The sequence below is a fragment of the Ornithorhynchus anatinus genome, chromosome 4 (assembly GCF_004115215.2).
Source record: "Ornithorhynchus anatinus isolate Pmale09 chromosome 4, mOrnAna1.pri.v4, whole genome shotgun sequence".
Lineage (NCBI taxonomy): Eukaryota > Metazoa > Chordata > Mammalia > Monotremata > Ornithorhynchidae > Ornithorhynchus > Ornithorhynchus anatinus.
The window spans coordinates 69203485-69215508 of record NC_041731.1 but is presented as its reverse complement, the minus strand read 5'-3'; the positions used below and the strand labels follow the sequence as shown (position 1 = coordinate 69215508).

General features: G+C 42.4%; 1 protein-coding gene across 1 annotated transcript in view; it reads left to right on the top strand.

Moving 5' to 3' along the window:
• RSPO2 (R-spondin 2) overlaps positions 1-7222 on the top strand; it is a 186671-nt gene extending 179449 nt beyond the window's left edge. Inside the window, exon 5 of the mRNA XM_029062185.2 lies at positions 4969-7222. Coding sequence (XP_028918018.1) covers positions 4969-5084 — 116 coding nt within the window. The 3' untranslated portion in view covers positions 5085-7222. The remainder of the gene's footprint in view (positions 1-4968) is intronic.
• The last annotated feature ends 4802 nt before the right edge of the window (positions 7223-12024 follow it).

The following is a 12024-nucleotide window of genomic DNA, read 5'->3' as shown; positions in this document are numbered from 1 at the left end:
TATATTGAGCACTTACTATATGCAGAGCACTATACTAAGTAATAATGATAATATTTGTTATGGCCTTATTATGTGCAACCACTGTACTAAGCACTGGGGTGGGTACAAGCAAATTGGGTTGGCCACAGTCCCTGTCCCACAAAGGGTTCACAGTCTCAATCCCCATTTTACAGCTGAGCTAACTGAGGCCCAAAGAAGTGAAGTGAGTTGTCCAAGGTCACCCAGCAGACATGTGGTGAATCTGGGATTAGAACCCACTGCTTTCTGACTCCTAGGCTCATGTTCTATCCACTACACATGCTGCTTCTCTAAGGACTTGGGAGAATACACTATACCGCTTCTCTGTAAATTTGTTGTGGGCAGGGATTGGGTCTACCAAGTCTGTTGTAATGTTCTCTCCCAAGTGCTTAGTACAGTGCTCTGCACACAGTAATTCCTCAGTAAATATTCATTCATTCAATTGTATTTATTGAGCACTTGGATTGATGATGATGATGATATGCATATAATTGCTGCAGGGCTAAGGATGGGGGGAATAAAGGGAACAAATCCAAGTGCAAGGATGACACACAAAGGAGAAGGAATTGGGGAAATGGGGACTTAGGAAAGGAAATCAAGCACTGTACTAAGTGCTGGAGTTAATCTAGAATAATCCAATTGACCATAGTCCATCCACATGGGGCTCGCAGTTTAAATTGCACAGAGATCAGATAATGGTTCCTCATTTTGCAAATGAGGAAACTAAGTTACAGAGAAGTGAAGTGACTTGCCCAAGGTCACAGCAGGCAAGTGGCAGAGCTAGAATTAGAGCTGTGACTATCAAGCTCATGTTCTTTCCTAAAAGTCACTCTGCTTCTCAGTGTAGTGGGAGATGCGAGCATTTAGGGCATTGGGGGAGAAAATGTCACCACCAGAAATGGATGCTCAGGATATGAGTGAATAAATGTTGGTATTTGTTAAGCACTTACTATGTGCCGAGCACTGTTCTAAGTGCTGGGGTAGACACAGGGGAATCAGGTTGTCCCACTTGGGGCTCACAATCTTAATCCCCATTTTACAGATGAGGTAACTGAGGCACCAAGAAGTTAAGTGACTTGCCCAAATTCACACAGCTGACAAGTGGCCGAGCCGGGATTCGAACCCATGACCTCTGACTCCAAAGCCCATGCTCTTTCCACTGAGCCACGCTGCTTTTCTGAAAGAGTTAGTCCTGGAGCTGGAATTAGGATTCAGAGCTGTTGTCCCTTCTTGCAAGGGTCAGGCTGAGCCATGAAAAATGAGCAGTGGTCCTTGGCCCCAGGGCCTGAAAGCAATCAGGGACAGTCTAATAAGAATCAGGCAGTAGGCCTAAAGGACATTTAGCATACTTTGGCTTTCATTTTGATTCTCTGCTTGGATTGGGGAGGGATTCTGAATGAAGCTGCTGCAGGCGATTCTTCTGTTCCCTTAGCCTGATGATATGATGGATTCAATAGAAAGTGAGGTGGGGTGTCAAGGGCCCCAGTAGTGATGAACTGGAGAAGCTGCATGGTCTAGTGGATAGTGCACAGACCTGAGAGTCAGAGGACCTGGGTTCTAGTCTCCACTCTGATGCTTGTCTCTGTGACCTTGGGCAAGTTACTTCACCTCTATGCATCTCAGTTACCCCATCTGTAAAATAGGGATTAAGACTGTGAGCTTCATGTAGAACATGGACTGTGTCTATCCTGATTACCTTGTATCTACCTCAGATCTTAGAACAGTGCCTGGGCACAGGGTAAGTGCTTAAGAAATTCCACTAAAATAATTTTTTTTTTTTACAAGGAACTGGCATTGATAAACCTCGGCAAAGTTAATCTGCATGACAAATAGAGGTTTTGTAGCTTTTTGAGCTCTTTTTAATTGCCTTTTTTTGTGACCTAATGGAAAAAACAGGGTCTTGGGGGTCAGAAGTCCTGGATTTCAACTGTGCACCACCACTTGCCTGCTGTGAAATATTGAGCAAGTCATTTAATTTCTCAATGCCTCATTTTCCTCATCTGTAAAATGGGCATTACATAACTGTTCTCCCTCCTAGTGGGACAGGGACCGTATCCCACCATTTTATCCAGTGTTAGTAATATAGTGCGTGACATGTAGAAAACACTTAACAAATATCATTATTATTATTATTAATTAGCCTTCTAATTTAGGAAATTGTTTAATGACTGGGTAGCTCTCTGAGATGTCTTATGGGAAGCAACGTGGCTTAGTAGATAAAGCAAGGCCTGGGGAGTCAGTAGGAGCTGGGTTCTAACCCCGACTCCGCCACTTGTCTGCTGTGTGACTATGGGCAAGTCAGTTCATTTCTCTGTGCCTTAGTTACCTCATCTGTAAAATGGGGTTTAACAGTTTGAGCCCCATGTGGGACAGGGACTATATCCAACCTGATTAACTTGTATCTACCCCAGTGCTTAGAATAGTGTTTGGCACATAATAAGTACTTAACAAGTGCCTTAATTATTATTATTATTATTGCTCACTAATAGGCATATTAGGCCTTCCTTGACAAGCCTTCTTTTCCTTTACTTCAACTTTCTTGTGTGCCACACTGACTTGCCCCTTTTTTCATCCCCTTTCAGCCCCATAGCACTTAGATACATATTTGTAATTAATTTATTTTATATTAATGTCTTTCTCCTCTAGACTGTAAGCTCACTGTGGGCAGGGAATGTGTCTGTTATATTGTACTCTCTCAAGCACTCAGTACAGAATAAGTGCTCAATAAATGCAACTGACTGACTCAGCATAACAATAGATTTGAACTCTGCCTTCAAACATGCCCATGTCTTTCCCATCCTAAAAAAACCCTCTCCCTACTACCCTTCCTTTCCAAGCTCCTAGAACGAGTCGTCTACATTCGCTGCCTAGAATTCCTTAACTCTATTCTCTCCTGGACCCCCTCCAATCTGGCTTCCGTCCCCTCCACTCTACCGAGACTGCTCTCTCAAAGGTCACCCCTGACCTCCTTCTTGCCAAATCCGATGGCTCCTTCTTCATTCTAATCCTCCTTGACCTCTCTGCTGCCTTTGACATTGTTGACCATCCCCTTCTCCTCCACACCTTATCTCACCTTGGCTTCATGGACTCCGTCCTCTCCTGGTTCTCCTCTTATCTCTCTGGTCGGTCATTCTCAGTCTCCTTCGCGGAGTCCTCCTCCCCCTCCCATCCTCTAACTTTTGGGGTTCTTCAAGGGTCAGTTAATAATTTTGGTATTTGTTAAGCGCTTACTATGTGCCGAGCACTGTTCTAAGCGCTGGGGTAGACAAAGGGGAATCAGGTTGTCCCGCGTGGGGCTCACAGTCTTAATCCCCATTTTACAGATGAGGTAACTGAGGCACCGAGAAGTGAAGTGACTTGCCCAAAGTCACACAGCTGACAAGTGGCAGAGCCGGGGTTCGAACCCATGACCTCTGACTCCAAAGCCCGTGCTCTTTTCCACTGAGCCACGCTGCTTCTCATCTTACTGTGAGATCTCATCTCATCTTCTCGTCAGTTCTTGGCCCTCTTCTGTTCTCCATCTACACTCACTCCCTCGGTGAACTCATTCACTCTCATGGCTTCAACTATCATCTCTATGCAGATGACACACAAATCTACATCTCTGCCCCTCTCCCCCTCCCTTCAGGCTCTTATCTCCTCCTGCCTCCAGGACGTCTCTACCTGGATGTCTGGTCTCTACCTGGATGTCTGCCCGCCACCTAAAACTCAACATATCCAAAACTGAGCTCCTTATCTTCCCTCTCAAGCCCTGTCCTCTTCCTGAGTTCCCTATCACTGTGGACGGTACGACCATCCTTCCCGTCTCTCAAGCCCGCAACCTGGGTGTCATCTTTGACTCGGCTCTCTCGTTCACCCCACACATCCAATCTGTCACCAAAACCTGCTGGTCTCACCTTTATAATATCGCCAAGATCCACCTTTTCCTCTCCACCCAAACGGCTATCTAACTGGTACAGTCTCTTATAATATTCTGGCTGCATTACTGTGTCAGCCTTCTCTCTGATCTCCCTTCCTTCTGTCTCTCCCCGCTCCAGTCTATTCTTCACTCCGCTGCCCGGCTCATCTTCCTGTAGAAATGCTCTGGGCATGTCACTCCTCTTCTTAAAAACCTCCAGTGTTTGCCTATCAACTTCCGCATGAAACAAAAACTTCTCACTCTAGGCTACATGGCTTTCTGTCACCTTGCCCCCTCCTACCTCTCCTCCCTTATCTCTTTCCACTGCCCACCCTGCACGGACTGCTCCTCTGCTGCCCACCTTCTCACCGTCCCCCGTTCTCACCTATACCACCGTCGACCCCTGGGCCACGTCCTCCCGCTGTCCTGGAATGCCCTCCCTCCTCACCTCTGCCAAACTCTCTTCCCCTCTTCAAAGCCCTACTGAGAGCTCACCTCCTCCAAGAGGCCTTCCCAGACTGAGCTTCCCATTCTCCCTCTGCTGCCTCTCTACCCCCAACTTCACCTCCCCTCAGCTAAGCCCCCTCCCCCCACCCCGCTCCTCCCCTTCTCCTTTCCCCTCCCCTCAGCACTGTGCTCATTTGCTCATTTGTATATATTTTTATTACCTTATTTATTTTGTTAATGAGATGTACATCCCCTTGATTCTATTTATTGCTATTGTTTTTGGCTGTCTCCCCTGATTAGACTGTAAGCCCATCAATGGGCAGGGACTGTCTCTTTCTGTTGCCAATTTGTACATTCCAAGCGCTTAGTACAGTGCTCTGCACATAGTAAGCGCTCAATAAATACTACTGAATGAATGAACTGTGTTTCTAATTGAAAAACACCCTCTCACTCTGGTCTCCCTCCGAGGTGGCTTTTTCACAGGCCCTCTTTTCCACCTAGGGTTTGGGCTGGTACCTATAACATCTATTGTTTTTCCTATCACTCAGTCTGCAGGGACCTTACCAACACTTAATTCCTTTTTTCTCTCTTTCTTCCTTCTGCAGGGAAGAGAACATCAAAAACAAAGGACAAGAAAAACAAGAAGAAGAAAAGAAAGTTAACAGAAAGGGCTCAGGAGCAACACAGTGTCTTCCTAGCTACAGACAGGGCTAATCAGTAAAAACCCGCTCCTTTTATTGGTCTTTTTTGTTGTTGTTGTTTTGCAAAAGTGCACAAAGCTGCTATACGCTCCTGCACACTGATGCACCACAGTTCGCTGCTTTGACAGTATTGGTTGCAAATAACTTGTGAAAGAGGGGTCCCTAAGCGTGTCTGGGTGTTATTTATACTTTAATTTTTACTCTAAACTGCGAGGGCAGGAGTGCACTGAGTTGAATCAGTGGAAGAAGTGCAGAACCACGTTTGTGACTATTCAGTGCCTGTCATGAAACAGCCAAGGTGTCAGCATGGAAATGCAGTGGACAGTGAGGCTGCAGAACACCATTAAAGAATGGACTTGTGCATATTTATGTAAAAGAAGATATTTGGAGGTAGAAGTACTATTTAGTTATGGTCTTTGTTTCTCATAATGTGTATTTTCAAGAACAAATGTATGGATATCTGCATAGTGTTAACATGTTTTCAGCATCCGTTACCTTGAACCAGTTGTATAGTAAAAACTGCTTTAAGCTGATGACATACTAGAGGAATTACTGCTCTGTTTCAAGGCAGTTCCAGTGTGTACATAGTATGCTGAGTCTACATAAACGTATTTACTGTATATTTATGCTTTCTTATGTGTAACAGATTATACACGGTTAATGTCAATGTCACTTTTTGATCTTAGTGTTTCCTAAACATTGTCCAGTAAACCCATACTACTAATGGCTTCTGAGGATTTTTTTGCCCTGAATTTTTTGTTGTTGTTGCGCTTACTTTCTCACTGTAAGGAATTCTCACAGTTGATAAAGTACAATTCCCCTTCAGATTGAGCATTGACAGTGGTTTTGAATAGACAAGCACAACTTTCCCCTCCACCCTCCTGCTGGCCACCCTCATCCACCACCTCGATTCAAACCAGAAGCACTAAGGCATCACACTTGAGAGTGGAAAACCTTGGTGACGGTGTTTCTTCAGCGAGGAAACCTGCCTTTACACTTGAGATGGGTTTTCTGTTGTTAAAGACAAATGATGATTATTCCCCTTGGAGTTTGGGTGATTAGCTTCTCAGGTGCTGTTACCTGTACACAGAAGTTAATCTCCACAGAGCCTGGAGAAAACTTTTAGCTCTACCTTAACCTTAGCATTGACCCTCCACCTGTCCTCAAGTCCCAGCTTCACCGGTTAAGCAAAGCCTCTGGGTGTTTGAAGGCTTTGGTCATAACGGAACTGGACCCCATTGGATCAGTTTTCATTAGGCCGGGGCTACCGGACAAGGACCGTATGTGGCACTTGAGGGGAAACCGCTATTCAATTCCTGGCACTGCTGGTCAGGTCACGAATCCTAGCCTGTTTCCCTGCCCCCAGTGATCCTGGGTATAGTCTTCCTACTCCAAGGACTGAGGGGAAACTGTGTTGCCTCCACCAGACATCTTTCCCCAGGGAACTAGAATGCCTCAAATATTGGAAGCTACCTTAGGAAAGTTTCCACTGATATAGTTGTTTGCAATCACTAGTAGAGGTTATCCTGCACCCATTGATTAGGAGAAAGGTTCTTCCAGATGACATGTTTGCAAATATCCAGGAGTTAAGAACAAAAACACAAAGGAAAGGGTAAACCACCTGTTAACCTTATTTTGGCAAACTATTTCTTTAGAAATTTTTTAGATGTTCGTTTTTGTGGGTTTACTGTTTGCCAAATAACTGAAAGAAAAAAGTATCTTATCACTAAATATCAATAGCATATCCATCAGTATCAAGAAGTATTATCGCTATGAGATGTCGTATAGGAATGTTGTATGAGACTCTGGGATTTTTATCAAATCCTGAAGTTCTCTCCTCATTTCAATTTCTATTGAATATGCTCCTATTTAGAGAAGGGGAAGAAAAACAACCATGTCCAGTGCTTTGTTGTTAGAGACCAAGGCAAATATGATTGTTCTGTTTCTGGGCTATTTCATGCATTAAATAGATCACTTCAAAAACATTTAACATTGTGAAAGCTGATCTTTTTATAAGTATATTTGTTTAGAGATGGGTTAAAACAGTAAAACATTTGGCTTGTTTCTCACATGAAAATTAAAATATACAAAATAAAAACCCATGAATTTGGCTGAATTCTCTTTTGGAATGCATCAATAAAATGATTTTTGTATCCACCATGACCTAACTGTAACTTTTATCATGTGAAGAGTTTTCCTGTTCCATATGTCTACCCTTTTCTGTGTATGTGTATCTAGATTTGTGGTGAAAATGGTCTGATACCAGAATGGCCCAGCAGTTCATCTCCATAAGGTATGAAAAGTCCTTCTTTCCCCAAATTGTCCATTTCTCTTACTCCATTCGGGTTGTGGTTTGTGAAAAGATAATTACTCAAGTTACTGCTTGTGTCTAAAACAACTTTTCAAATTTCAAACCCTTTCTACTGTTAGGAATTCCTTCCCACTTCAAATCCACTAGATCACAACTCTCCTCATCTTCAAAACTCTTCTAAAATACCACATCCTCCAGGAGGCCTTCCCCAGTTAACATTTCTTTTCCCCTGATTACATCCCTGCAATACCAGCTCAGCACTTGTGCACCAACTCACTTAAGCAATCACACCCACCTGTAGCACTTCTGTACCTACCCACTTAAATGCCCTACTATTTAACTACTTGCTCAGGCTTTAAGCTCACTGGGGGCAGGGAACGTATCTACCAACTCTGTTGTATTATGCTCTCCCAAATGCTCAGTACAGTGTTCTGAACACAGCAGGCTCAATAAATATGATTGATTTACGTATCCATTTTAGAGCAAGCTCCAAAGTGACTGTATACAGGCATGAAATAAGACCTGAGGACTGACTTTTTGAGAAAGTCGATAATATGCAAAGAACAACCAGAAAGGTAGAGAGAGCTATATTTCAACAAATTTCTCCACTTTTTTTTGGTAAGTATTTATAAGGATTTTTCCACCTCTGGTAACAGGCCAGTAACTGCAGGAACCCAAGGAAGAGATGGGGAGAGAAGACTTTTATGGCAACAATAGAGTAAAAAGAGAGATGTGAGGGTTCCTGGAAAGTTCTGCAAAAAATTAACCCTCAACCCTACAACTCCCTCTTCAAACTGCAAAGATGGTATACTGTAATCTATAGACATGATATTCCAGTATTGCAGATACCACACACTGTGGGAGAAAAGAAAATATGATTGAGGAATAAGACAGATCAATGATATCGGGATGGCTGAATCACCATTTCAAATTATGAGGTTGATCATAGTTTTGAAGAACAGACATCAACATCATCCTCTAATCAGATCCAGAAATGCATTTTGGCAAGATCTTTCAGGTGCAAGTGTTCTATTTGGTTTGAATTATCCAGATAATTTGCTGGTGGGATGCCTAAGTGTGGGAAGCATCAACAAAGAACAGTGTGGGAAATAAATTTCTCCATTTTACTTTCATAGCTGAGGATGGCTGAGTCCAATTTTGTTCTGAGAGATACTAATAAAGTCGTCGGACACATGGACTCCGCATGCTTTACAAGATCCATCTGGAAGTGATTCTGTGCTCAACCTAAAGTGTGCTGCCTGGTGCTATAAAGATGGTGTGTGATTCCTCCTTTAGACTTCATTCGTCTGATCTTATTGGGCATGGGGGTGGGGCCTGGGGTGAATGGCCCCTCTGCCAATATTAGATTGCTTGGCACCACAAAGGACCTGGTATTCCCATATGTTTTAAAATAGAATTGATAACCTTAGTGAACACACCAAAGATTTAAATCTACTTACAAAATGCTTCTAAGAGGCTATTCTAAAAAAGCCTTAAAGTAGAAATATTTCAAACTTCTGTATTAGGATATTTTTCTTAAAGATGTTTTATCACTTGAACCATCTGAAATTGACTCATTTGTTTTATCTGATATCTACCCCAGTGCTGAGTGCCATGCTTGGCACAGGGTAAGGAGTTAATATTATTAATATTATTATTAATAAAAGTAATCAAAGCTAAATATGCTGTGGAGAGGCAAGGTTTCTCTTTCGTCTAGGGGAAAGGGAAGATTCCACTGTCATTTGTCTGCCTGACATTTCAGGATTAAATATAAATACCAAATAACTGAAAGATCCTGGAATCAGTTGGTCTTCATTGGTTCCAAATCAACTTACATGGGAAAAGTGTATTTTGGATATTCTTAATACATTTCAGTAAGTACACATAGGCCTCAGATTATAGACTACAGTACATTTATCCTGCTTAATGTTTACACAGTTATCAAACAATAGGAAGACAGCGGAGAAATGCCATGAACTCTGATGTAGTTTAAAGTTACTCAGTGAAATTGGAAACAGAAATATAATAATCCTGCCCATATGAGCTGAAAATATAATAATATTCATGGTATTTGTAAATATATCAAGGGTTCCCTCAGAAATACCCTGGCTGGGTTTGCACAGTTTCAGGAATATTTTTGGAAGTCATCACTCTTTAGTATGTACTCTCCCATACTCTTAGTACAGTGTCCGGCCTATAGCATGTGATCAGTAAATACCATTGGTTGATTGTATGTATCTAAGTGTCCACTACAGTGCTCTGCCCACATTATGCCAGGACTCAGTAATTACTAATGTTCATATATGTAGTTGTCTTTTGAATTGAAAGAAGATACCAATTACTAATTGTATTGCAGTTAGAAAACTATTCTCCACTAAAAAAGCCTTACTGAAAGCACATCTCCTCCTAGAGGCCTTCCCTGATTAAGCCCACTTTTCCTATCCTTCTACTCTCTTCTGCATCGTGCTGACCTGCTCTCTTCATTCATCCCCCTTGCCAGCTCCACAACACACATGTACATATCTGTGATTTATTTATACTAATGTCTGTATCCCCCATTAGAATGGGTCTGTCATATTGTTATATTTTACCCTCCCAAGCACTTTGAACAGTGTTCTGCACATACTAAAAGCTCAGTAAATAATAAATACAACTGATTGATTGACGACACCAATGATGGTGAAATTAACCTACGAGTGCATGTGCAGTTGAAAAGGCCAAAAGGCCCATAGTCTTGCCTCACTGAGCACATAAAAAGATTGTCTCTTGGTTTCTGGTATTTAATGTTTTCAATCTTGGCCTTGCCTCCTCTTCAGCCTCTTTGACACAAGTGATCAAATAGTGATGTGAAATGTGAAATTGTCCTTGTCATTAAGGGACTGTCTCTTCTACTGTATGAGGTTAGGCCATTCATCACAGACTTTTCACTTAACAAGGAACAGTCAGTGGGACCAACTAGAAGCCAAATATCTATTTTAGTGTTGCACTTTGTATGCAATCAAGGAATGATTGCTACCTGACATTTCAGCAGACTTTCTTGTCCTCTCTTTTTCTACCATTACTCTGTGGCAGGCCAACAGATAGTGAGCTCCTTATGGGCAGGGAATGTGACTTATTGTTGCATTGTACTCTCCCAGCTGCTTCGTACAGTGCTTTGCACACAGTAAGTGCTCAATAAATATGATTAAATGAATGAATGAATGAACAAACACTTTGGATATATATAGCTGAGAGGCAGCGTGGCTCAGTGGAAAGAGCCCGGGCTTGGGAGTCAGAGATCATGGGTTTGAAGTCTGGCTCTGCCACTTGTCAGCTGTGTGACTGTGGGCAAGTCACTTAACTTCTCTGTGCCTCAGTTACCTCATCTGTAATATGGGGATTAACTGTGAGCCTCATGTGGGACAACCTGATTACCCTGTATCTACCCCTGTGAGAGATGTTCTTCCCCTTGACTCTATTTATTGCCAGTGTTCTTGTCTGTCTGTCTCCCCCGATTAGACTGTAAGCCCGTCAAACGGCAGGGACTGTCTCTATCTGTTGCTGACTTGTTAATTCCAAGTGCTTAGTACAGTGCTCTGCACATAGTAAGCGCTCAATAAATACTATTGCTCTGCACATAGTAAGCGCTTAACAAACACCAACATTATTATAAAGGCAACAGGCCACTGTTGTACCCAGATAATCGATCAATGGTATTTATTGAGTGCTTACTGTGTGCAGAGCTCTTCAGAGAGTACCAAAAAACAGAGTTGGAAGACACATTCCCTGCCCACAAGGAGCTTACAGTCTAGACAGAAGGCATCATATTACCAGTGAAGGAGTCTGCATGGAGAGGACTAGGGGTCATTAGTCCTGCCTTGACAAATGACTCTATTAACAATGTGATAATGGCTGAGGTGGGTGTGTAGTTAAAGACAATTCTCGTCTATGTTCAAGTGTCTGCACCTACACCAGATTTATCTCCACTGTGGAGCCTGCCTCTTAGAATTCTGATCTTCCCAACAAGAGCAACTCCTCTCTTGATTTATAGAGAGAGCCTGGTTCCTACAGTCATTCAGCCAAGGCCCTGTGCTTTTGCATTTGGTACTAATTAATGTACTGGGAGTTTAAGAAATGGTACTTCACTTTTTGAATTTCTGCTCATCTGTATTATATTGTCATAAAATGGGTAATTTTGGGTCTTCTATTGTACTTTCTCAGTTACTTAGTACTATAATTTACACATAGTAGGCATTTAAATTTTATGGAACAGAGGAATGAGCCCTGCAGGACTCTCTCAAGATGAGGAAAAGAAATGGGCAATAGTTTGAGGTTTGCATAAAGTGTTCTGGTGTTCGGCAAGAGTTCATTAATTCATTCAGTCATATTCATTGAGCACTTACTGTGTGCAGACCACTGTACTAAATGCTTGGGAGAATACAATGTAACAGTAGACAAACACATTCCCTAACCACAGCGAGCTTAGATAACTATTTGGAACCCTAATGAAAACTGGCAAAAAGGTGCCTTAGACCCCAGATACTAGAGCATTGAAACAACCATGGTCCATGTCTGAAATCATCTCTTCTGTTAAGTTCAGAAAAAAAAAAGAGATCAACTGCATCATTTTCAAACTCCTTGCAGCAAACTCTGTGGAAATACTAGAGGCC